General features: G+C 37.7%; 3 protein-coding genes across 3 annotated transcripts in view; all 3 read left to right on the plus strand.

Annotated features, from left to right (window-relative positions):
• LOC127987851 (granzyme B-like) overlaps positions 1–11,481 on the plus strand; it is a 152,370-nt gene extending 140,889 nt beyond the window's left edge. The window contains exon 5 of the mRNA XM_052590220.1: positions 11,244–11,481. Coding sequence (XP_052446180.1) covers positions 11,244–11,402 — 159 coding nt within the window. The 3' untranslated portion in view covers positions 11,403–11,481. The remainder of the gene's footprint in view (positions 1–11,243) is intronic.
• Positions 1–27,279, plus strand: part of LOC127987854 (mast cell protease 4-like) — a 177,004-nt gene that overhangs the window by 70,892 nt on the left and 78,833 nt on the right. Inside the window, exon 2 of the mRNA XM_052590228.1 lies at positions 9,997–10,147. Coding sequence (XP_052446188.1) covers positions 9,997–10,147 — 151 coding nt within the window. The remainder of the gene's footprint in view (positions 1–9,996; positions 10,148–27,279) is intronic.
• LOC127987864 (complement factor D-like) lies at positions 23,783–24,994 on the plus strand. The gene is made up of 5 exons (XM_052590241.1): positions 23,783–23,843; positions 23,927–24,068; positions 24,176–24,314; positions 24,388–24,642; positions 24,728–24,994. Exons 1-5 carry the CDS (start codon positions 23,786–23,788, stop codon positions 24,884–24,886), a joined length of 753 nt encoding a protein of 250 aa, XP_052446201.1. The 5' UTR covers positions 23,783–23,785; the 3' UTR covers positions 24,887–24,994.

The following is a 27,279-nucleotide window of genomic DNA, read 5'->3' on the forward strand; positions in this document are numbered from 1 at the left end:
AACTAGGCCATTTCTACACAAGAAAGTGTCCAAACATACTTGTCTTTCTTTTGGACAGTATATCTGTATTATTATAACTGAAAATTCCTGGAAAATTGCTGCAGCGAGATTTAACATGTCTGAAGCTCATGACTGATAATCACTATTAAAGTAGCTGTGTAAGATCTCCTTTTGTGAATCAACATGTTTGTTTTTCTTTCAATATGTGTTGATTTTTAACAAGTTAGCAGATAATTGTTTGTTTACACTCACAAGTTTTTTCGCTCTTCATCATAATGGATGAGCGGCTTATTACGATGCAAACTTTGTGGTATGCTATTCATCAGATTAAGACAGACATGCTGACTCACTCTGATGAAAAATCTGACTCCATTCATAGTTGTTTGAGCAGCATTCAGAACTCTTTAAGCACTTTGGGAGAATAAGTTATCTTGTTAGAGCAGCATGTTGGTGCTAATAAGGACAACTTGCAAGTGTGTGATACTCGGATTCGACAACTGGAGAAAGATTACTCCTACCTGACTGACAAAGTTGATGATTTGGAGAATTGAAGCCGGTGTTATAATCTTTGCTATGATGAAATATGGGAATCATCGGAAGGCAATGATATCACCGGTTTTATGTCCAAGTTGATTTCACAACTTTTAGGACAAGACAACTTTCCTACTCCACCGATCATTGAATGGGCTCATTGCTCTCTGACAGCTCACCAAAGTGATAGTCCAAGGCCTGTTATGATCAAGCTCCTTAACATATTTATTGGAGAATGGTCAGACAGGCAGTAATCAGATGAGGCGGGAAGAAAGTTCACCAACGGCCACCATAGCCATGACAGGGCAGGCAGAGAGTTCACAGATGGCCTCCATATCCATGACAGGGCAGGTCGAGAGTTCATAGACGGCCTCAATAGCCATGACAGGACAGAACGAGAGGTTATGGACGGCCTTCATAGCTGTGACAGGACAGACAGGAAGTTCGTGACTTGACTGGACTCTGTAAGGTCAGCTGTGGCTGCCATTTCTGGAGAAAGTACCACAACTCGAACTCCCTCTAGAGGGCGCAAGTCAGGAGCGCACTCTGGGCTGGGGGCCATCTTGTGCAGTGGCTCTGGGCTGGCGACCATCTTGTGCAGTGGTTCTGGGCAGGATGGGCATCTTGTGCAGTGGCTCTGGCCTGGCGGCCATCTTGTGCAGTGGCTCTGGGCTGGCGGCCATCTTGTGCAGTGGCTCTGGGCTGGCGGCCATCTTGTGCATTGGCTATGGGTCAGTGGTCCTCTTGTGCAGTGACTCTGGTGGTTAAAGCTCAGCTGCCATCTGCGCTTGACAATGTTGGCCCCCCCACAAAAAATATATATTTTGGGTTTCAACACTGTCCTCTGCCTCACCCACAGTGAACGGAGAGCCACACAACAAAAGAGCATATTCCATGAGGTCCCTCAACCTGCCATTAAATTCCTCTCCAGGTAACCATGATTTTGTTGGTCCTTAAACAAAACTTCATCATAAAATGGCACTTGATGGTACTTACCGGGTCCATGGTTGAGCTGGATAGGTGAAACACTGACCTAGAGGTGGGAACAGATATCTCGGTAACGTCAGAGACGTTCGGATCCAATTTCAATGTATTTATTGGAGAATGGTCAGACAGGCAGTCATCAGATAACGGTGTCGAGAATGTCCAGGATATCCAGAAACAGAAACAGTACCAGGCAGAGGTTGGGGCAGGCGGCAGAGAATCATAGGTGGTATAAACAATCCAAGATCAGACAAGGAAGAAACAAACACAAGGGAAACTCTCACAATATCAGACTGGGCTAAACAAGACTTCACCATCACTGAGAGTCCAAACACAGTATATTATAGGGAAGGGGTAATGGGAACACCTGGTCCTAGGCACAGGATTCTGGGAAATGGAGTTCAGACCCCAAACGCAATAGTCCTGAGTGGAGTGCCCTCAACTGGATTATTGATTATTGTCAGCTGACGATAATCATGACAGTTTCAACTGTCATGAAGCTGAAGCTATTTTCATGTCATCTCAGATCTCTTCAGGATAATGGAAATTTGAAATGAGGCTGCTGTTTTCTTTTGAGGCTAAAAAGAGTAAAAAAAAAAAAAAAACTTTACTGTAATCACAGTCGCATATTAATTTTATTAGTGATCTTTGTTTAGGTATAGAAATATTATTATTTTTGAAAGATGGATTTTTGGACGTTTTTCTTATTTATTTTTTCTCTCTTCCTTTTCCCCCTTTATAAAGATAAACTTTATTGCTATATTTAATGATGTAGCAGCTTGAGGTTTTTGCTTGTTTCTTTTTGATGGTTCTATGTCTGGTTTGATCACTGGGACACCCTGGGTTATGGGGTCTGGGGGTAATTTATATATATATATATATATATATATATATATATATATATATATATATATATATATATATATATATAAATTGTTTTCGTTTCAGTTTAGTAGTTGTTAATGGATGAATTGTTAATTTGTGTTTTGTTTTGTTTTATGTTACTTTGTTGTGATTGTGATACATTGTATTTCTGGTCCGCCTCGAAAACGAGATATTACATCTCAAGGGGCTAATCCTAATAAATAAATTCAAACTCAAATTCAAAGAAACATACCATTCTGAAACATCCTGTAAGAGCCAGGGTTGTGCCAATAGACGAAAGTCAGAGATATTGCCTGTGGCTGATGCCTTTGATGATAGCCAGAGGATTATTATTATTACTATTACTATCAGGCTAGTAATACCATCTAAATAATATTAGGGCTTATGTGTTGCATTATATATATTTTTCCGCATTTTACAGTGTTGCGAGTCATAAGGTTATGCTGAGCTTATGAATGCTATGGCCAATCAGGGTAATTCAAGTGAGTCATTGCTGAAAAAGTGGAGTTCCGTTGTTCAGGATGCGCTGACTGAATTCTGATTTGCGAAGTCTCTTATCATAAATCATATGTTGTAGATTCACTGATTTTTATGGGTATGTTTAAAGTGCATAAACTTGCGCTATACTGTGCTTCTGATGATGATCTTTGGCAATGTAATGTTCTTTGCTCGTTTTCAGTAACTGAAAATTATAATGGCCCTCAGTTTTGTGCTCTGTTTAGGTGTATTTGAGCTAATTTGAACTGCATCACTAAGACATACTAAGTTAAATAAAGTGGGCCATTCATCCTGTTGAACATGACTTCCTGTTATAGCAGGTAGGGCAGCTTGTGATCTGTCAGAGCTGAACACAGATGAAAAGCCTGCATTCTGGAGGGTCAGCACCCATCTTCGGAAAGTGATACCACACTCTTATCTTGTGAATGTGGGTGGATCTTTATACAGAGTGCAGCACAACCCAAGGGTTAAGTGTCAAACTCGCTAACCACTAGGCCACACAGTAAACCATTAGGTTTACTTTTATTTAATTCTTTCAAATCTATATTTATGTATATTTTTCTGTGTTGAATTCTTTCATTTCACTGCTGGTTATATATGCTCTATATAATCATGTATGTGACAAATAAAAAAAACAGGAATTAACCTGTTGCCTCCTAAGTTGCTTCCTATGCTGGAAGGAAGGGTTACAAAGTCCCCTTCATCTGCTGACTCAGCTCTTGTGAAATCCTTTACCCAACCCAGTCAAAACCTCATCATTGGAAGAACATACATAAACCAGTCCTGGCCGATGTCATGATACACAGCATCCTTTAAGGATTCAGGATGTGAGAGCTAAAAACACTTTAGACTTCAGCACTACTTAAATGCAACTTAATTTAAACCAATTTAGTATAGGCCACTAAAAGTACAATTGCAGGGTATTTTTATTTTGTACATATATAAATGTAAATGTATCTGTAGTATACTTAGCATGAAATAATTTCAGTTGTGGTCATCAGCTTATCTTGGGTTCCAGCCATTAACTTAAACATTCTACCACATTAATCAAAATGGAGGCTTACTGAGTAAAATATTTATGTATTCAATTACATTTTGTAGAACTTCACATAACAAAAATCTAGGTTGCAATGAAACTTGCACAAGAATAGGCCAATTTGTAAATGTTAAAATACTGTTTCAATACTATAGCCATTTTTATATTCTGACACTGAGAAACACAAAATACAGCCAGAGCTGCATGCATCTTGTATATTGTGGTTTCATATAGCAGATGCTGCAGACAACATGTGTTATTGACACCACAAGGTGAGAATAAAACAATTTTGTGAAGAGTTTGTCATGAATGCTGCACATTGCAAGTTAGATTTCAGTTTAGTCTCAACTGCAATGATAATGGTGAGTTAAGAGCATAATATCATAATTTTAAAACCTCTATAATAACAGTATTGTTCATTAAACTAATAAGACTTTCTTACACAGAAATGGGAAACTAACAGTTGTGGTTGGTGCACATGAGATAAAAAATAAAGAAGGGTCTGTTTGCATTGGTGTGAAGTCCTATCAAAATCTTCCGGACTTCAACCTTCACACATTGCAGAACGATGATTTTGAGGGTAAAGGGTAAAAATGTTTATTCAGTATGTCTTTAAACGGTGATAATGTTACTGTATAACAGCTATAGAAAGAAGTTGAATAAAACAAGATTGTCAATTTGAGACCATCAGTAGTGAGAAGTATCATTGAGTCATGTGTTGATCTGTGTTTCTTCTCAGGGGGATTCAGGACGTCTTTTGTGACCAAAAGTCTGCCATAATCATAAATGACCTGAAGTTTTTACAAAACTGTCAGCTTATCTTCTATGGATCCACTCCATAATTTCTAATATTAAGTGATTTTTGTGTTGAGAAAGGATGACATACTTGTTTAAATGTTCAATAAAAAACTGTGTGTTAAGCACCAATATGCTTAAGATTTCCTCAGTATGCAGACATTTAAAATAGTAGTAAGCAAATAAGGATCAAAATAAACAATATATATATACAGGTACTTCTCAAAAATTGCATATTGTGATAAAAGTTCATTATTTTCCATAATGTAATGATAAAAATTAAACTTTCATATATTTTAGATGTATTGCACACCAACTGAAATATTTCAGGTCTTTTATTGTTTTAATACTGATGATTTTGGCATACAGCTCATGAAAACCCAAAATTCCTATCTCAAAAAATTAGCATATTTCATCCGACCAATAAAAGAAAAGTGTTTTTAATACAAAAAAAGTCAACCTTCAAATAATTATGTTCAGTTATGCACTCAATACTTGGTCGGGAATCCTTTTGCAGAAATGACTGCTTCAATGCGGCGTGGCATGGAGGCAATCAGCCTGTGGCACTGCTGAGGTGTTGTGGAGGCCCAGGATACTTCGATAGCGGCCTTAAGCTCATCCAGAGTGTTGGGTTTTGCGTCTCTCAACTTTCTCTTCACAATAACCCACAGATTCTCTATGGGTTTCAGGTCAGGAGAGTTGGCAGGCCAATTGAGCACAGTAATACCATGGTCAGTAAACCATTTACCAGTGGTTTTGGCACTGTGAGCAGGAAACGAAAACGAAATCTTCATCTCCATAAAGCTTTTCAGCAGATGGAAGCATGAAGTGCTCCAAAATCTCCTGATAGCTAGCTGCATTGACCCAGCCCTTGATAAAACACATTGGACCAACACCAGCAGCTGACATGACACCCCAGACCATAACTGACTGTGGGTACTTGACACTGGACTTCAGGCATTTTGGCATTTCCTTCTCCCCAGTCTTCCTCCAGACTCTGGCACCTTGATTTCTGAATTACATACAAAATTTGCTTTCATCTGAAAAAAGTACTTTGGACCACTGAGCAACAGACCAGTGCTGCTTCTCTGTAGCCCTGGTCGGGCGCTTCTGACGCTGTTTCTGGTTCAAAAGTGGCTTGACCTGGGGAATGCGGCACCTGTAGCCCTTTTCCTGCACACACCTGTGCACGGTGGCTCTGGATGTTTCTACTCCAGACTCAGTCCACTGCTTCCGCAGGTCCCCCAAGGTCTGGAATCTGTCCTTCTCCACAATCTTCCACAGGGTCCGATCACCTCTTCTCGTTGTGCAGTGTTTTTTGTCACACTTTTTCCTTCCCACAGACTTCCCACTGAGGTGCCTTGATACAGCACTCTGGGAACAGCCTATTCGTTCAGAAATTTATTTCTGTGTCTTACCCTCTCGCTTGAGGGTGTCAATGATGGCCTTCTGGACAGCAGTCAGGTCGGCAGTCTTACCCATGATTGCGGTTTTGAGTAATGAACCAGGCTGGGAGTTTTTTAAAGCCTCAGGAATCTTTTGCAGGTGATTAGAGTTAATTAGTTGATTCAGATGATTAGGTTAATAGCTCGTTTAGAGAACCTTTTCATGATATGCTTATTTTTTGAGATAGGAATTTTGGGTTTTTATGAGCTGTATGCCAAAATTATCATTATTAAAACAATAAAAGACCTGAAATATTTCAGTTGGTGTGCAATGAATCTAAAATATATACAAGTTTAATTTTTATCATTACATTATGGAAAATAATGAACTTTTATCACAATATGCTAATTTTTTTAGAAGGACCTGTATATATATATATATATATATATATACATATACACACACACACACACACACACACACACACACACACACACACACACACACACACACACACACACGCACGCACACACGCACGCACACACACACACACACACACACACACACAGTTCCTGTAGCTCCATTGATAGAGCATTGCGTAATCAAGTGCAAGGTTGGGGGTTCGATTCCCCGAGAACACGTGATAGGTAAAAATTGATAGCCTGAATGCACTGTTAAGTTGCTTTGAATAAAAGCGTCTGCTAAATACATTAATTTAATTTAAATATAAATATAAATATAAATATATATATATATATATATATATATATATATATATATATATATATATATATATATATATATTATCCCTGTGATAATAATTATTTATTCTATTAGCTCAAAAAACTAGGTTTTCTAAGGGATTTTAAGATATAGAACAATGTGACTAGAAGGATGTCTGTTAAAAGAGGCCTTCATTTGCAATGCATCTACAAACATCTGATGAACATCATTAAGATGTCAGTTTTGCATACATTCTAAATCACAAACATCTTAAAGACACTTTATGAATGTCTATTTAGAAAACGAGTTGTATTGCAGATGAGCAAAAAAAAAATAGGCCTTCCAAATGTAAATTCAACATCAACTAGACAACTCTGAAATGTATGTGTACCAGGGAATGGTTTCCATTGTGGATTGTTATTCATTTCTGTTTGCTGTTTTGGGTCGGTAAAGTTATTGGGTGGGGGGTGTAAGGAGGGGGTACTGGGAACATCTCTAAAATATCTGCTTGATCTGGGAAATATCTGCCATGTAAAACATTTCATAAACATTTGATAAACATTTTAGAAGAAGGAGTTTTAAACACATTATAAATCTTAAAAATCTTAAAGTAATTTTCAAAAGGAAATGCCTTGGACCCAGGACACAGCAAGCCGGCGGTCAACCTTCGGTCAACATTGGGCCGTCGGCTTGCATCTGTGGAGTTTATTTGGTCTGATCCACTCATCGGGCTCACCCGATTCAACATGTTGAGTGAGAGAGAGAACTCTGATTGGATGTTTGCTTTAGAGAAGAGGAAGAGTAGTTGTAGTAGAGTGCTGTTGCCATGCCATCAAAATGACATTCATTTCACTCCAATTGCAGGGCCTCTTTCTTCGGCCTTCCTAGAGACAATATATATATATATATACAGCACAGACCAAAAGTTTGGACACACTTTCTCATTCAAAGAGTTTTCTTTATTTTCATGACTATGAAAATTGTAGATTCACACTGAAGGCATCAAAACTATGAATTAACACGTGGAATTATAAATGGAATTATATACATAACAAAACAGTGTGAAACAACTGAAAATATGTCATATTGTAGGTTCTTCAGAGTAGCCACCTTGTGCTATGATTACTGCTTTGCACACTCTTGGCTTTCTCTTGATGAGCTTCAAGAGGTAGTCACCTGAAATGGTCTTCAACAGTCTTGAAGGAGTTCCCCGAGAGATGCTTAGCACTTGTTGGCCCTTTTGCCTTCTGTCTGCGGTCCAGCTCACCCCTAAACCATCTCGATTGGGTTCAGGTCCGGTGACTGTGGAGGCCAGGTCATCTGGAGCAGCACCCATCACTCTCCTTCTTGGTCAAATAGCCCTCGATGCCTTCAGTGTGACTACAATTTTCAGTCATGAAAATAAAGAAAACTCTTTGAATGAGAAGGTGTGTCCAAACCTTTGGTCTGTACGGTGTATGTGCATATTTATGCATTGACAACTCTTTGAGGGATTGGCATGGTAATGTACATGACAATGTTAATGTATTCGGTCTTGGCGGAATAGATCTGCTGTGCTGCTGCTGCTTCACATATGAATAACCTAGCATTCATGAATCACCTCATAGCAGATCTATACAGGTGGAGCAGTTGGGGCTTTGGTGCCTTGCTAAAGGGCACGTGGGTATTGCCGTCCCGAGACTCGAACCCACAACCTTAGGGTTAGAAGTCAAACTCTCTAGGCCACGATTCTGGGAGAGAAGACTATAATGCTGGCTGTTCTGACTCACAGCCTATAAGCACGTTTACATATGTACAGGATTTGCCATTGATGATTCAAATGAAAGATTTAAGCAGTGTCCACCAGTGGATCTCAATTCCAGTCCTTGCGCCCCCCTGCCCTGCACAGTTTGTATATTTCTCCTTTGGCTTCAGACGTTCGTTCTATTCGGATGTCAGTGCCCTGTGAAGTGAACATCACAGGATATTCCGGCAGTACCATGCTCATGATTCCAGTTCCATTCAAAGTGCATTGAAGTGTGCGGGACACACATTTAAATTATATTTATTTATAGAGGTATATGATGTCAAACTTTCCCGGGTGTGAAGACATTGTGCAGCGCAAATCCGAGAATAAATGTTTTCGAAGTGAGGTAAACTTCAACAGATTTCCCCTGCTCAGGGAGTAGGGAGTAATGAACACTGCAAAGGGACCATGTAAATGGGAACACAGTTTCATACACGGAGCTCACTTCTAACGAACTGGTTATCTGAATCAGTTGTGTTAGCAAAGAGAGATGTGCAAAATATGCAGCTGGAGGGCACGATGACTGGAGTTGAGAACCGCTGGGGTAGAGTAGCACTTGTTGTTTGTCGTATCTCCTATTACAAATGTAGCCATGGTTTTATTTTTACGCAGCATGATGCAACGTAACACGTTAAAACACAGAATAAGTCATTATAATCCGTCATTATGTCCCCATTGGATGCCATAGTTTGTTAATTAATTAAATATGAATGCTGCAAGTTGCAAAATTTACAAGTTGCTGCTTTGTTTACTGCAGTTACTGGGGAAATGGCAAATTAATGAAGAGAGAATTAATTTGCATTTTTCAATAAGCCCTTCTGCTTTTTGTTTTAATCATGAGCCAAAATGACCCTTATTTGTATGGAGAAAATGCATCGTTTGATATACACGCAGTTTAAATAATTGTTTGAAAATTCTTGTTTAAATTAATATAATAAATTAAAATAAAAATTATATAATAATTTATACTCACTAAATCTAATAATTTTATAATTTATACTCACCCGCCCTCTATTGGAGTTCATGGGCACTCCGGCTGCTGATCGTTACACTTTGTATGTTGTGGTTTCACAAAAAAACTTTATGCAAATGAAAGGAAATAGTATCTTCTTACTATCAGTGAAACTGACACCACAAGCCGAGAAAGAAAGGGTTGCAAGTAGCTCAGTTTCTCAACCCATCCTTATAATTATATAGTTTTTTGCCAGCAAGAGCTCATTGATTGTCTACATGATGATCATCATCTCTCTGCTCCTGCTGGCCTCTCTGCTGCCACACCGGACCTTCACTGGTGATTATATAACAGCATTTATTATGATGTTTAATTGGTATGTACAGAATAAGCTCACTAATAATTCTATCTCTCTCTCAGCTCGTGTGAATGTGGGTATAGTCAATGGCAAAGAAGCAATACCCCACTCCAGACCCTACATGGTTTCTATTCAGAATAACTTTAAACATACCTGTGGTGGATTCCTCATCTCTGATGAGTTTGTCTTGACTGCTGCACATTGCTGGAAAGGGTAAGAGTTTTGTTCAGTCTATACTACAATGTTTAATTTAATCTGACAAAATGACTGCAGTGCAACAAGACAATGATTTGGATTACATAAAGGGATATTTCTCTTTCAACAGATATCCAAAGATTCTGACGGTTGTGGTTGGTGCTCATGACTTAAGGAACAGTGAGGATTCATACCGTGTCGAAGTGAAGTCTTACATCTCACATCCACACTATACATTCTGTTCACTTCAGAATGACATCATGCTTTTGAGGGTACAACCTGTAAAACCTTGTTTAAAATAATCTCAGAAAACAGTGGAATAAACCTGACATAACTATATTTGAATTTCTATTCATATATATATATATATATATATATATATATATATATATATATATATACACACAGACACACACACATATATATTTATTATTATTTATTTTTTTTAAAAGAGGCAATTGTAAATAGTAATAAAAAATAAATACTGGCCTTGGAATAAACCTGACATAACTATATTTGAATTTCTATTCAAATATATATATATATATATATATATATATATATATATATATATATATATATATATATATACACACACAGACACACACACACACACATATATATTTATTATTATTTATTTTTTTTAAAGAGGCAATTGTAAATAGTAATAAAAAATAAATACTGGCCTTCAGGGCTTCTGTACTACTCTCAAAAAATAGCAGAATAATCAACTTCAGTTCAGTGATTAAATCTCTTAATAATGGTTGCGTTTTTGAATTACAGCTACAGGAAAAGGTCAAACTAAATAACTATGTTAAATGGATATCATTACCGAAGGAAAGAAATGTTAGTGGAGACACTCTCTGCAGTGTTGCGGGCTGGGGACAACTGTGGACGAATGGGATATTGAGCAATCATTTAATGGAGGCAAACATGACTACAATAAACCACGAAGAGTGTCAACGTAAATGGGGATCCAAGTACTTGGCATCACAGATGATCTGTGCACATGGTCATGGAGGATCCTGCAAAGTATGTACAAAACATTTACAGATTTTATGTTGATGTATGAACTGGTTTCACTAGTGATTTTCTGATCTTTGTTTCTTAAAAGGGAGATTCAGGAGGTCCTTTGGTTTGTGGAAACACTGCAGTTGGTGTGACATCTTTTGGGTCCATAATACAATGCAATTCAGCTGTGCATCCTACTGTCTATACCAAGATTTCAGCATATCTTCAATGGATTCACCAAATTATTAGAAATATTAAATGAATTAGGTTAAAAAAAGTATTTCTTTGAGTTCTTTTGTGTATCTCTCAATAAAAATGTCACATGGCAATCGATATGTCGACGTGTCCTCATTGCCACAAATCATACATAAGAAGTTTCAAAAAGTCCTAAGTCATTCCACATTAGTTCACTTGGTTGCTATCTTTGGTAATGCTCTTTAATTTGCAGTCATGCATGTACGGCTACTAAATACCGGTCTGGGCTCAAATTCATATGGTAATATTGATACAGTACCAGGGCAGACAGATCTTGCTGTTTTGGCAAGGGGATGCAGTACACATCACTGTTCGCCAATCACAATGCACTGGGACAGATAAGCAATCACATCAAAATTTGGGTAGCACTTTATTTTACAGTCCTGTTCCTCATGTATATACTATGTACTTATTATAGTAATGACAATAACTATGTAATAACTAGGCACTAACCCTGAACCTACCCCTAAACCTAACCCTACCCCATGTAGTTACCTTGTATTACCAGAACTTTCTTAGATAAATACACTGTAAGTATACTATAAGTACATGTTAGTACACGTACTGTAAAATAAAGTGCAACCAAATTTTTTTTTCAGAAGGTGGGCCTTCATTACACCTGGAACTAATCGAGCTGTTTGTGTCAGGCTGGGGAGAAAGGTATTGTAATAATGTAAATTATGTGAAAAATAATGTGTTTTTCCAATAAGCATGAGAACATGTTCTAGTAAACCCCCAAAAATAAAAAATAAAGAATTTGTAAAAGAGCATAGTAGGAAGCCTTTAAATATTTTTATGGTTTAGTACAAAGGAATACTTTTTAAGGGTTTAGTACAAGTTGAGCTCATTCAACAACAATACTAATCACTAAAATTTATTTCCAATCTCTGAATGGAAAACTTGCTATTAAGTAAATTAAATCTACACATAGTGAAGTAGTTTAAGTCTTTGGTCCTTTGAATTGTGATGATTTTGGCTTACATTTAACTAAAAAACACAAATTCTCAACAAATTAGAATACTTCATAAGACCAATAAAACAAATTTGAATATGGTGACATGCCAATTCAATTCAAGTTTATATGTATAGTGCTTTTTACAATACAAATCGTTACAAAGCAACTTTACAGAAAATTACGTTTATACAATATTTAGTAGTAGCTTATAAGTGGTGACTGTTAGTTTGTGGATGTATGGCAGGATTTTTCAAAAAAATGAATACAAGATGTAGTCAGCCAGACGATGAACATTATTAACAGCAATTATTATATGATGCAGTCACACTTGTAGCAATATTTGTTAGTTCTCTTAGTCCAATCAGCTAATCAATTCAAAACACCTGCAAAAGTTTCCTGAGCCTTCAAAATGGTCTCTCAGTTTGGTTCACTAGACTAAACAATCATAGGGAAGACTGCTGATCCGACAGTTGTCCAGAAGACGATCATTGAGACCTCTCAAGGGTAAGCCACAAACATTCATTGCCAAATAAGCTGGCTGTTCACAGAGTGCTATATACAAGCATGTTAACAGAAAAATATGCACAACCAACAGAGAACCGCAGCTTTATAAGGATTGTCAAGCAAAATTGATTCAAGAATTTGAGTGAACTTCACAAGGGATAAACTGAGGCTGGGGTCAAGGCATCAAGAGCCACCACACACAGACACGTCAGGGATTTTATTACAGTTGTCGTATTCCCCTTGTTAAGCCACTCCTGAACAACAGACAATGTCAGAGGCGTGTTACCTTGGCTAAGGAGAAGAAGAACTGGACTGTTGCCCATTGGTCCAAAGTCCTCTTTTCAGACGAGAGCAAGTTTTGTATTTCATTTGGAAAACAAGGTCCTAGAGTCTGGAAAAGGGGTGGAGAAGCTCATAGCCCTAGTTGCTTGAAGTCCATTGTTAAATTTCCACAGTCTGTGATGGTTTGGGTGCAATGTCATCTGCTGGTGTTGGTCCATTATGTTTTTTGAAAACCAAAGTCACTGGACCTGTTTATCCATAATTTTCAGAGCACTTTATGCTTCCTTCTGCTGACCAGCTTTTTGAAGATGCTGATTTCATTTTCCAGCAGGATTTTGCACCTGCCCATACTGCCAAAAGCACCAAAAGTTGGTAAAATGACCATGGTGTTGGTGTGCTTTACTGGCCAGCAAACTCACCAGACATGAACCCCACAGAGTATTTATTTAGGGAACATACTTTCCAGAAGGCCAACAATTCACTAAAAATAAAGTGTTCACTTTTTTCAATTGGTCTTATGAAGTATTCTAATTTGTTGAGAATTGGTGGGTTTTTGTTAAATGTGAGCCAAAATCATCACAATTAAAAGAACCAATGACTTAAACTACTCCAGTCTGTGTGCACTAAATTAATTTAAAGGTCCCGTTCTTCGTGATCCCATGTTTTAAACTTTAGTTAGTGTGTAATGTTGTTGTTAGAGTATAAATAATATCAGTAAAATTTTAAAACTCAAAGTTCAACGCCAAGCGAGATATTTTTTTTAACAGAATTCACCTACAACGAACGACCGGTTTGGACTACATCCCTCTAGTTCCTGCAGCAATGACGTCACTAAAACAGTTTTTTGACTAACCTCCACCCACATGAATAAACAAAAAAGGGGGCGTGGTCTTGGTGTGCTCCGAAAAAGAAGAGGAAGGGTTGCGTTTGTCGCCATGTCGTTGAAATGTTATTTTCATCTCGGAGTCCAATCATCTTGTTTGGGCTTCCCAGGGACGCTGTACTTAGAGATCAATGGTTACATTTTATGTTTAACTCGGTTCCCGAAAATTATAATCCACATGTAAAACTATATGCAGCACATTTTGCGGAGGTCAGCTTCCTCAAACTTAATCTGTTTAATGCCGGATTCGCACAAAGATTATTCTTGAAAGATAGACCAGTTCCCGCTTTGTCTGGAGAAGGCATTGTTTATGGACCACAACCGGTAAGTGTATTTTATTATTTAAGTTGGTGCGTTTAACAGTTTCTGTAACTTATTACACAAAGGGCAACGCTGTTTAGCTTTGTTAACTAGATGTTAGGGCTGTGCAAAAAAATCGAATGCGATTTTCATGCGCATTTCTTCAGTAAAAACGCTCCTGTGATTATAAGTACTTCTCCAGCAGTTTTCCAAACAAATCCTACCCACTTGCTTCTCAAAACTACCCCAATCGCGTTTCCAAGAGGGCAGCGTGTGCTAAGCTGCTGTCGAATCACAACACAGGAACCACTGGCACAATCAGAACTCTTTACCTGTTTCTGAAGGAGGGACTTCATAGAACAAGAAAGTCATCAGTCCGTTTTTATGACAGTGAAAACAGCGGTATACAGATAGGTGAATTGTGTGAAAAATACTGGGTTTTTTTTTTAAACACGAGACATGAACAAGTTATATGGCACACTGTAAACACAATCAAAGCTTCAAAAAGGCACGAAAAACGGGACCTTTAATACACGGGTTTCACAATTTGAGTTGAATTATTGAAATAATTGAACTTTTCCACTAATTTTTAGAGATGCACCTATACTAACTGTTTGTTAAGAATATTTAATAAGTATTTTCCATAGAATCTGTATTATAGCACTCTGTGTCTAACTTGTGTGAATCACAGAAGCAAAACTCCACTCTAGACCTTACATGGTTTCTATTCAGAGTGGCTGTGGGAATTCCTGATTTGTGATTGATAAGCCAACTCCAATCCATACTGCTGGAAGAAGTCAGACTTCAATTTAATCTTAACTAGAATAATAATATATAATAATAATGATATTATAAAAAAAAAGATTTATAGTGATGGAATAATTCACTAATAAGGCTTTCTTACACAGAAATGAGAAACTAAGACCGCATTTACACTGCATGGTTCAAGTGACCCAATTCTGATATTTTTTTCCTCCCATGTAGCACAGATCGGATATGTAGTAATGGTAGCCCATTTCCTCCACTGAATAAAAATGAAAAATGTTATTGCGACTTTTTATCTCCTAAATTCTTTTATCTTGCAATTCTGATTTTAATTTATTTTTTGTCAGAATTATGATAGAAAACAATTTGCGAGTTATAAAGTCAGAATTGTAATAAATTAACTCACAATTCTGACTTTATAAGAGGCAATTCTGAGAACATAACAGTCCCCCACCCCCACAATTGGAGTTTATAACTTGCAATTGCAAGCTTATATTTCACAATTCTGAGAAAAAAGTCAGAATCGCAAGTTCTTATCTCACAATTTTGACACTTTTTCTTGCAATTGCAAATTCATTTTCACAAGTCCAAATAAATGTCAGAATTGCGAGTTTGTATCTCACAACCTTGGAAAAAATAATTTTTCCAAATTGTGAGATTTTTTATTCAGTGGAAACGGATCATGGAAAAAAAAAAACATGGATTCTCTGATTGGTTTCAGGCCTCATTAATATGTAGGGAGGATGTCTGCATTAATGTGAAGACAGTAAAAGGGGCATAACACACATGGTTTATGCCAATCTCATGTTAATCTTGACCATCTATAGAGTCTTTAGTTTTATTGATATAGATATATAGATTTATTATATATATATATATATATATATATATATATATATATATATATATATATAAAAAACAAAAAACAGCCGAGGTTCTGGAGGGCTGTGGGCATAGCTAAAGAGTCACAAGCATGTCTGCAAGCAGTGACATAGACATAAATACAACAGGGGAAAAAAACACTTTATTGACTAAAATTTTATTTATCTAATGCTTATTTATAAAACAAATGTTATAACATTCAGCACCAATGGACATTTTACTATTTGACACTGTAAAGCTGCTTTGACACAATCTGTATTATATTAAGCGCAATCAGTGGCGTAGCAAGTCAGTACCAGGCCCATATGAAAAAAAAATTACGGCACAAAACTTCCCTCTCACCTTTGACGTCATTGTTGTCCTTCGCGCTAACGTTAGGTCGGCAAAAAAAAAACTATTTTGGGTAGCTTTTGTGTTGTGTCTAACTTCTCCACCTTCTCTTTTCTTTTTAAAGCCCCACTTTTATGTTTATATTTGTCCATCCTTAATGTTCACGTAGATAGCCGCTATAGTAACCTCTCACGGTTTTCTTTTCTTTCTTTTTTTGCCGCGACGATGCGTCATGTTAATAAATGATGGTGTAGTAGTCTACGGCAGCCGTGGAGTGCAAAAAAAAAAAAAAAAAAAAACGCAAATATAAACGCAAACAAGAAATTATGGAGAATTTAGACATTATGGAGAAATAAGAAATTACTAAACATGATATGAATAAAAAAATAAATTTATTGCGGCCACAAGTGAAAATTAAATTTAAGAAGAAAAAAAAGAATTGTGTTAAAACTGGGGAGGGCCCAGGGGCGGGCCCCCTAGTGGCCCGGGCCCATTTGCACGTGCATACCCTGCATGCCCAGACGCTACACCACTGAGGGCAATAAAAATGTGACTTGATTAAGTGAGCTGGTTAGTATTAATGTAAATTTCGACCCTGATGTTTGACCCAGAGTTACATGAGCAGGACATATACCCCAACACAAAACATCTGCACACATTATCTCAATTTCTTTTTTTTTGGCCAACCATGCACACTGATGTCCAGACATATTGAACTACATGTTCCACTTGTCAAAAGACCAGTACTGTATGTCAGTGGGACAAAACACCTCTGTGTTCACTGCCAGTCATTTCCACCCTTTTTTGACACATCATCATTGACATTGAGGGGTCACAGGAGAAGTGCAGTGTGGGATATCGATGCATTTGGTTGTCTGTGACTATACAACAAGATAACCGATAGCCTTCCTACTTTGTACTTTTAACACGTCAAAAGTTATAATTGCCCTCAACCAGCTGTTCTCCATGGTAGGCATCCCAGAGAAGGTCCTGAGGGATAAGTAGACTAACTTCACCGCACACCTCATGAAGACACTACACCAGCAACTGGGCATCACTGCTGTGAGAACCAATCCCTACCACCTTCAAACTGATGGACTAGTAGAGATGTTCCGATACCCTTTTTCTCTTCCCGATACCGATTCCGATACCTGGGCTCAGGGTATCGGCCGATACCGAGTACTGATCCGATACCTGGGTGTATATCTGTATATACAGCTGTATATACTACTAGCCCTGTGTAAATTGCTAGAATTTTTTTATGGTGTGCTTCAGACAGATCCCTCAATAAAACATGAACAAATACATGGTGAACTACTGTATTTATTACAGTATTTTTATTATCTAACATGAATTTGACAGTATTATTTATTTTCTTATGCAAAAAAGAACTTCAAATGCAGCCAAAAATCTAACACCGCAAACTAAAAAAGGTATTTAAGTTTTACAATATAACTGTATAAAAAAACTGCAACAAATAAGTCTAGGAATATAAAAAAAGATCTATTAATCAGATAATCTCTAACAAGTAAAAAACAAGCAACCATCTAGGCATAATTATTATTATTATAGAGATGTATTATTATTACTGTAGGCTACAACAGTAGCTTTATATATTGTCAATTTACTCATGTAAACCAAACATTTATTTTAATGGGCTGCCATGAAGATCTTTGAGTGTCTGTGTTTATGATATGACAGTATTCTCAAATGAAACGGTAAATTCTCATGAAGTGACGGTTTATGCGTTCGTGTCCTCATGACACACAGCAGAGACTACAAAACAGCGAGCTCTCGCGCATCTGTGCCAGTCACCCACAGAGATGTAGATTTTGCGGGAGTAATATTTAAATAGTATTTTGCAGTTTAATATTCACAGACACTAGTATATATTCGGCTACTGTCTGGAGCCCTGCGTTTTGACTTACACGGAAGCGACTGAACGCAGTTGCCGGTACTGAATATACTCGAGAGTCTGTAACTACCGGTACTACAGAGACATACTGCTAACCACTGATCTATAATATAGTAGCGGCTTCACTGTCTTTTGGCAGTTTAGAATGTGATGAGTCATCCAGTCATATATAGATAAGGGCTGCTAACGCGTTTTCATTTCTTCTTCGCTGCTCTAAACAGGGGTTGCTTGTGGCAACACAGCACAACTTCCTGTGTTTTCAATGCATTTTGAGCAGCGAAGAAGAACCGTGCAGCGGTTAGGCAAAGCTTGCGGTCATAACTAGGTCTTTTTTAAGAAAATGGTATCGGATCGGTATATGGGTTCATGTACTCGCCGATGCCGATGCCAGAATTTGTTGTGGTATCGGAGATATTTCCGATACTAGTATCGGAATCGGAACAACTCTATGGACTAGTGGAGAGATCCAACCAAATGCTTAAGACCACGCTGTGGATGTTCTTCGCAGACACAAGACTTGACTGGGATATGTGGCTACCCTTAGTTCTGTTTGCATACAGGGAAGTACCTCAAGCCTCTAATGGTTTCTCCCCCTTTAAGTTTCTGTATTTATGGCAAATTCAAGGCCCATTCGTCCTGCTGAAGAAAGCCTGGATGGCACCAGCAGCTAATACGGAGGAGAACAGCAACGTTAAAAGTAAAAAACCTCTTTGGATTAAGCCTGCACTGTTTCATATTTTCATGATGTCCACGAAAGAACTAAAAATATGCTGAAATTTTTTATCATACAGAAAAAAATAAGGTATTGTTTGAAACTGCAAAGGGTCTATTTTTATTTGTATATAGTCATAATAACAACAAAACAGTGTGCTTTTGTAAAATGCAATTAAACATGCTGTGTTCTCTGATATCTCGGGCTCTGTCACATCTCTTCACAAACAAGTAAATAAAACAACTTGAATCTCTTTGAATACTTACTTCAAAGACATGAGGAATATATTTATAGAAATCTTGAAAAGTAATTTACATCCAAAACAGATATTCTCTGATAAAGTAATCCGTATGAAACCAACACGATGTCCAGTTTTTCCCATCTCAACTTATTATCTCTAATGCGATCACACATCAATCAGCCAATTGCGCTTTTTGATTCTATAAAAGATAGGAATTAATTAACCCAGAATTTACATCCAAAGAAGAACAAAACACGATGCGTCATGCAGCTTGATCCAGTGGAGGATATCATGAGCCTAAGATTACTTGTGTTGTTCTTGTGTTATTGTGACATAACTTTTTACTAGTTAGAATTTTTCCAAAATATGACTACATATGAAACATGTAATTTCGTTGTCTAAATGTCTCTCAAAGCCAGGATTGTTTATGTTTTTTTTACATACAAATATAAAAGTTAAACCAATCTATTATTTTCGTGAACGATAGTTTTCACATTATTCTGTAAAAAAAAAAAAGTATACCACATCCATTTATCAAAATTCTTGTGAACACATATTCTCTATATGTGTTTTATGGCCTTATTTCAGTGACCTAAATGTTTTAGGTTTTTACTAATCATACATAAATGTTGTCTTCTAAAAAAGACAAACATGTTCATTCATGCTACTCACCTATTGTTGAGGCCCAGTTTGTGCTGATTAAAGTGTTATCAGACTTTAGCATTAACATGTTTATAAGATACTGAAATAAAATGTCAGGGCATGTTAAAACTTCTCCAGTGCCCCAAACCACCCCCAGACCCCAGTTAAGTTCATCTCAGAGATAAGAGACTGGCGCAAGCACTACATTGAACAAGTGTTGGAAAACTTACAACAGGCACAGGCACAGGCAGTACAGAACAGATGGTCTGATCAACAGGCAAGATTTTGTCAGCTACAGCCAGGGCAGAAGGTGATAATACTCTTACCCACCTCCACAAATAAGTTGATGGCCAAGTGGCTAGGACCATATAATGTGGTAAGAAGATGGGACTTGTGACCGGATACACACTACCCTCAACATATGTAATGATAAGGAAGGTGGATGATGAGGAAGAGAATGAACCCGCTGCTCGAGAGGTGCGACCACAGAGACACCCTGCAATAGTAAAATTGGACTATATGAATGAACCCCAAATGGCTGAGATGCAAGACCTCCTGGACCGCTTTACAGATACAGCCCCCTCACAACAGCAACCTTAACGAATACCTGACAATACCAGACCCTTGAAGGAGGAAATTGAGACGATGAAGCAGCTTGGAGCAACGCAAGCCTCAAACAGTGAATGGAGTAGAACCCTCATCATCGTCACAAAAAAGGATGGATCTTTACATGTCTGTGTCGACTTCCACAAGCTTAATGCCCAGTCAAAAGTTTGATGCCTACCCATTTGAAGAAGACCAACAATTTGCTGGAGCAGATAGAACGGGCCCAGTACATCACCACTTTGGACCTGTGTAAGGGGTACTAGCAGGTGCCCCTTAATCTGAACTCCAAACCCTACACTGCATTCAGTACACTGGTAAGATTTTTGAGTTTATGGTTCTGCCCTTTGGGCTGCACAGGGCACCTGCTACTGTTTAGTGACTTTGTCCTTTGTTATTTAGTTTGTATATTAATAACCTCCCTGATGTTTTGGAGCACTGCCAGATGTACTGTATGCTTATGATAACTATATACTTTAGTAAAACAGTTTTAGTAAAACTGTATGCATGTTTTTTTTTTTTTTAAGTCTACAATTGAATATAAATATTTAGGTGTAATACATGATTAGGGATGTAATGATAAATCTTGATCAAATTAATCAAGGTTAGTAATTCCGTATCATCTATTAATTATCAAAAAAAAAAAAAAAAAAAACATAGATTTGAACAACTCACGATAAAAAACAAGCTTATGTCGATTCTACACATTTAAACTGTCATGATTCTGCCTTCATGTCCTGACTTTTCTCTAGTCTTGAGGCAGGATCATGACAGACCAGAGATGTAGACTAGATCCAGACTAGAGACCCATACTTGAGTAAAAGTACAAGTGCTCTATCAAAAAAGTGACTTGAGTAGAAGTAGAAGTGCTCTTTAAGCACCACACTTAAGTAGAAGTACTAAAGTATTCAACATTTTTTGTACTTAAGTATTGCAAGTAGTCTATTTTAAAATTTACTACTCAAGTACTGAAAGTAAAAGTAGAAGTATTGTGTTATGTAGCTATTAAAGAAAGTAGTCAAAAGTTTGAAAATATTGTTTTTACTATTTCAAATGATTAACCTAAAGGACAATCACAATTCCTTTGACTGTAACTTCTTGTAAACAAAAAACGGTTACTAGGGTTAGTTAGCCCAATTTGCAAAATGATGTCATTAATAACTTACCCTCATGTTGTTTCAAACCCGTAAGACATCAGAGGGTCATCTAGAATTTTTTGAAGCATCGAAAATACATTTTGGTCAAAAAATAGCAAAAACTATTACTTTATTCAGCATTGTCTTCTCTTCCGTGTCTGTTGTAAGACAGTTAAAAACAAAGCAGTTTGTGATATCTGGTTCGCGAACGAATCATTCGATGTAACCGGATCTTTTAGAAACAGTCTTCCAAATCGAACTGAATCGTTTTAAACAGTTTGCGTCTCCAATACGCATTAATCCACAGATGAATTAAGACGTTAACTTGTTTAATGTGTCTGACACTCCCTCGGAGTTAAAACAAACCAATATCCCGGAGTAATTCATTGACTCAAACAGTACACTGACTGAACTGATGTGAAGAGAGAACTGAAGATGAACACCGAGCCGAGCTAGATAATGACTCGTTCACGAGTCAAGAACCGTTTGTGTCAGACGTGTCCGATTCGTGAACCGAGGAGCTGATGATACTGCGCATGTGTGATTTAGCGTGAAGCAAACCGACACACAGAGCGTCTGGAACCGAACTGTTTTCTTTTGGTGATTGATTCTGAACTGATTCTGTGTTAATGTTATGAGCCCAGGTGCAGTAAACGCCAATGATGCCATTGCATCGAGCGCAAAAGAATCGGTGAACTGTTTTCTTCAACTGGTTTATTGAATCGAACTGTCAGAAAGAACTAACGTTACTGGTCATCCGAGAACCGATGCAACCGGTTCTTGACTCGTGAACGAGTCATTATCTGGCTCGGCTTGGTGTTCATTTCTCTCTTCACAGCAGTTCAGTCAGCACGCGCAGTCTTCTTAATCGCTTGTTTCGCTCAATGATGTGCCAGCTTCATCAAATCTGCCATCTACAGTTCTGGCAGTGGTTTGTAATGGAATGATTCGTAACATTATTATAATTGTAACGAGTAACGATGCAGCACATAAAAAAATATCGGAGTAAAAGTATTTAACTCAGCGAAAATATGTACCGAAGTAAAAGTGGAAGTAGGAGAAAAAAATAATACTCCAGTAAAGTACAGATACCGCCTTTTAGTACTTAAGTACAGTAGTGAAGTAGTTCTACTTCGTTACTATACATCTCTGTGACAGTTCCGTGTTTTGTGTACAAGCACATGGCCTTGTCTTTGGGCCATGTGCTTGTGTTGTCTCGTTCCCTTGCCCCGCCCCCCTTGTTATCCTAGTCTTGTCGTGATTGCCTTATCTGTGCCACCTGTTGTGTCTTAATTAGTTCCCCTATTTAGATCCCCTAGTGTGCTCTGTCTTTCGTCGGTTCATTGTTCCACATATGTGTTTCTACATGTCAGCCTCGTGAGAGAGTTTATCCTTGTAACCGCCCTTTAAGAAGTCTTTGTTTAACCGTGAGTGTTTATTTGTAGTTAGTGTTCTCGTGTTTTGAGTCATTGTTTATCTTGTTCACTCAGTCCTGTTCAGTTATTTTGTATCTACCCTAGTCAGTGTTTTCCCCCTCGTGGGTTTTGTTTTCCCCTTTTGTGTTAATAAACCCTGTGTTTGGTACATTCTGTCTGCATCTGAGTTCATCCCAACCCCTCCACGTAACATTAAACAATTCAAATAAGTTATCTAGAATTATTAATGGAGCAGATAAAATACATACACTACTTTATTAATCATCATTTTGACTTAACCCCTTTTCTTTATTTAAAGGCTGAAATGTGGAGTCAACTTGTCAATTAAAATCCGAACATCATTGGTAATGTTAATGTTTTAGTGATTATGCAAACAAAAATCAATTTATTTGCTGTTTAGCATATGGCAGGGATAGGTAATGTTGTTCCTGGAGTGCCGCTGTCCTGCAGAATTTAGCTCCAGCCTTAATTAAACACACCTGAACAAGCTAATCAATGTCTGCAGGATTCCTAGGCTACAGGCAAGTCATTTTTTTTTTTTTTGTCATGTATTTTGTTTTTGGTTCGAGCTAAAATCTGCCAGAAAGCAGCACTCGAACGGCATTGCCTATTCCTGATCTATTGTAGTTTCATGTAACAGTTGATGCAGATGGCAAGAAGTAACACCCATAACATATTTTTAGCATCAGTGTTGCTGACACCACAAGCTGAAAAAAAAAAAAGGTTTACAGGCAACTTAACATCTCCGCCCATACTCACATTTATATAGTCTTTGTCAGTTAGAGCCTACTTAATGTCTTCATCATGATCATCATCTCTCTTCTCCTGCTGGCCTCTCTGCTGCCACACCTGACCTTCACTGGTGAGACTGACTATATAACAGCATAACATATTAACTGGTATCTGCTGAATAAGCTGACTAACAACATTCTCTTTATTTTTCAGCTCATGTGGGTATAGTGAACGGCACAGAAGCAAAACCCCACTCCAGACCTTTCATGGTTTCTCTTCAGAAGAACTGGCGACATATTTGTGGTGGATTCCTCATTTCTGATAGATTTGTTATGACCGCTGCGCATTGCTGGAAGTAAGACTTAAATTTATGAGCTAAAATCATAATATCATAATAACAACAACAAAAACTCTATAATTATGGTATTTTTCATAATATTGATATGACTTTTTCTTACACAGAAATGAAACCCTAACAGCTGTGGTTGGCGCACATGAGCTAAGACAGAATGAAGGCTATGTCCGCATTGGTGTGAAGTCTTACCACATGCATCCAGACTTCAACAAGTACACTTTGGAGAACGACATTATGCTTTTGAGGGTAACAGTAGTTCAAATGATCCTTATTAAATGACTAGACTGTATTTAATGATGGTTATCTTATTGTATTACAGTTAGAGAAAGAAGTCGAACAAAACAAGAATGTAATGAAGATTTCCATACCAAAAGAAAAAGCGAGAGACATTGAAGCTGATTCTGTTTGCCGTGTTGCTGGCTGGGGAAGACTGAATTTTAAAGGGAAAAAGAGTTTTCGTCTCATGGAAGCAGAAGTGAAGATCATGAATAACACTGAATGCAAAAATAAATGGAAAGACAAATTCTCAGTCTCAGAGATGATGTGTGTCTATGGAGATGGAGGAAGCTGCAGTGTATGTAAATTATTATCGAATTGAGACCATCATTAGTGAGAAGTACTGTTTCATTTCAGTCGTGTTGATCTGTGTTTCTTCACAGGAGGATGGAGGAGGTCCTTTGGTTTGTGGAAACACTGCAGTCGGTGTCACTTCCTTTGGTGACCCAAAAATCTGCAATAGTCCTGAACGACCTGTAGTTTATATAAAGATTTCACCATATATTCCATGGATCTGCTCCGTTATTGCAAAGGATGAGTGATTTTTACAATGAAACAGAATGAAGTATTTTTTTAAATGTTCAATAAACAAACTATGTGTCACATAATTATTGTAAGTGGTGTTTATTATTGGAGCCCTATAAAATAAAAGTAGTCTTCTGATGTCTTTGGAGTTTCTGTGAAGCACAGAGCACAAAAGATGGAAATTTTATTGTTTAATAATTAATTGACAAATACATTGATGTGTTCAACTTTGTTTGTGGAATCTCTGCTTAGTGAGGTCTATTTTGAGCTGGATCCCAATGTTTCACCAGTACGGTGTCACCCCAGAATGTTCCAGTTGCTATGAAACCAGCTGTCAAAGCCCAACCCAAAGTTCCTGAACAAAGCGATGAAACACTCTCACTATATAATGCCAACTTTTTGGATTTTCACCTTGGGTGATGCCAAACATGCCTTCTTACAGTGCAAGCTGGACCAGGAAAGCAGCTTCATGACCACTTTCTGGACCCTGTGGAGTAGAAAATGGTCTACTGTTACCAGTTCTAAAGAGAATCGAGCCCATTGCAGATTATATTTTTGTTGTTGGATGTGGTGACATGGACCAGCAAGTTAAGAATGTTTATGATTTCAAACTTCAGGCCACAACTTATATTAAAATAATTGCAATTAAATGTTACTGAAGTGTACCTCCATTATCAAATTCTTTCATTTACTGGCAAAAAGCCCAACCCTGAGAAAGAAAGGGCTATCATGGACGTGCCCAACCCTATAGATGCAAAATGTGTACAGTATAAGGTTTGCAACAGGTTTGCTTATTTTGCTGCCCAAACATGAGGCCGCAGTAGGCAAGCTTTAATTCTTGGCCACATCAATTCCTGTGATGTGTTATAAGATTTGACTAAGCCTGTTACAGTACAAAGTGACTCTAGTCCAAGTAGTCTTGGGTGCTGTCTTATGCAAAAAGGTCTGCTGCCTTCGCTTCAAGAGCACTGACTCCCACCGGAAAAAAAAATTGCTCTCAAATAGAGAAAGATGGTCTTATTGTTGTCTTTACTTGCCAAAGATTTAAGCAGAGACAGACCACAACCCCTTGATTTCTATATTCAGCAAACCTTTTACACTACCACCTCAAGGCTGTCTACAGCTTATAGCTGGGGCCTAAAATCAAAAAATCAGTGACGTGTATTGTAGTGCAGCTGCTGACTGTTTAGGCACGGAACTAGTTTACCAGCAGCATGCCATATGCCATCTGCAGAAAGCCATGTACAACTCATCAACAAGGTATACCTTAATGTGATGGATCAGTGGCTGGAGAAAATCAGGGTACATATCGAAAGGTATGATGCCCTACAGGCCCTTTAAACCACTGCCCTTGCAGGCCTGATGAGAAAGAAAATAAATCAACACATCCAAAAATACTGGCCTTATCGAGATTTAAGGAGTGGTTGATTGCGATTTCACTTTATTATCGTTAGTTAGTGTGTTATATTGCTGTTTGAGCATAAACAATATTTGCTAAATTTCAATGCAAGTTGAAATTTCAATGCAAACAGAGGTATCATCTTTAAAATTATGTAAGTTATTGGTTAAAAAAAATGGTTTATAGGGAATACAAAGAGTTATTTCCCGGGTTTGTGATGTCACAAACTCTGATAACCACCAACCCTGGGAACGTGCAACAATTGGGGCGTGGCAATGTTGCGCTGCTTTAGAGAAGAGGAAGAGTTGTTGCCATGATGTCAAAACTAGGGAATGCATATAAAAATCTATTCACATATGAATCATTACTCAGTGTTCTAACGATTCTGATGGATTCACAAATTAAAAATCATAGGTGTAGGGTATCAGACTGAATCAGACAATTTAAGATTAGATCACATTGATGTTGAACAACCCAAAGAGCCAAATTCCACAAAGAGGCCCAGAGTAACAAGAAAATGTCATAAGTCTGTCCAGATCCTAGCGCCAGCCAGTCTGAAGCAAGCCTAACCAACCAACTCCACAGTTTGGACAGCTTGCAACATAAACACAAAAGAACAATTATTTATAATCCAGACTAAAGAAGGAGATTCATGCATCTAATTGACAGATAAACATTGCCCTCTTATTTCAAGTTTGTTAATGCTGTAGTTATTTTAATGATTACCTTTGTACATTTAGTGTAACAACAGTTAAAGGTCATTTATCATTCAGTGAAACTGTGCTTTAAGACACTTACATTGCTTTGGCTCTGTGCATGCAATAACTGCTCAGGCAATGTCAACCAATGGTATTACTGACAGCCACTGAAAAACTACAGAAAAGTAAAACTACTTGTCTCTAGCCACGAGTACTAAGGAGAGATCACACATTGGCCATTTCTATATTCTGACACTGAGAAACACAAAATACAGCCAGAGCTACATGCATCTTGTATATTGTGGTTTCATAT

This window comes from Carassius gibelio, chromosome B22 (genome assembly GCF_023724105.1).
Source record: "Carassius gibelio isolate Cgi1373 ecotype wild population from Czech Republic chromosome B22, carGib1.2-hapl.c, whole genome shotgun sequence".
NCBI classification, from domain to species: Eukaryota; Metazoa; Chordata; class Actinopteri; order Cypriniformes; family Cyprinidae; genus Carassius; species Carassius gibelio.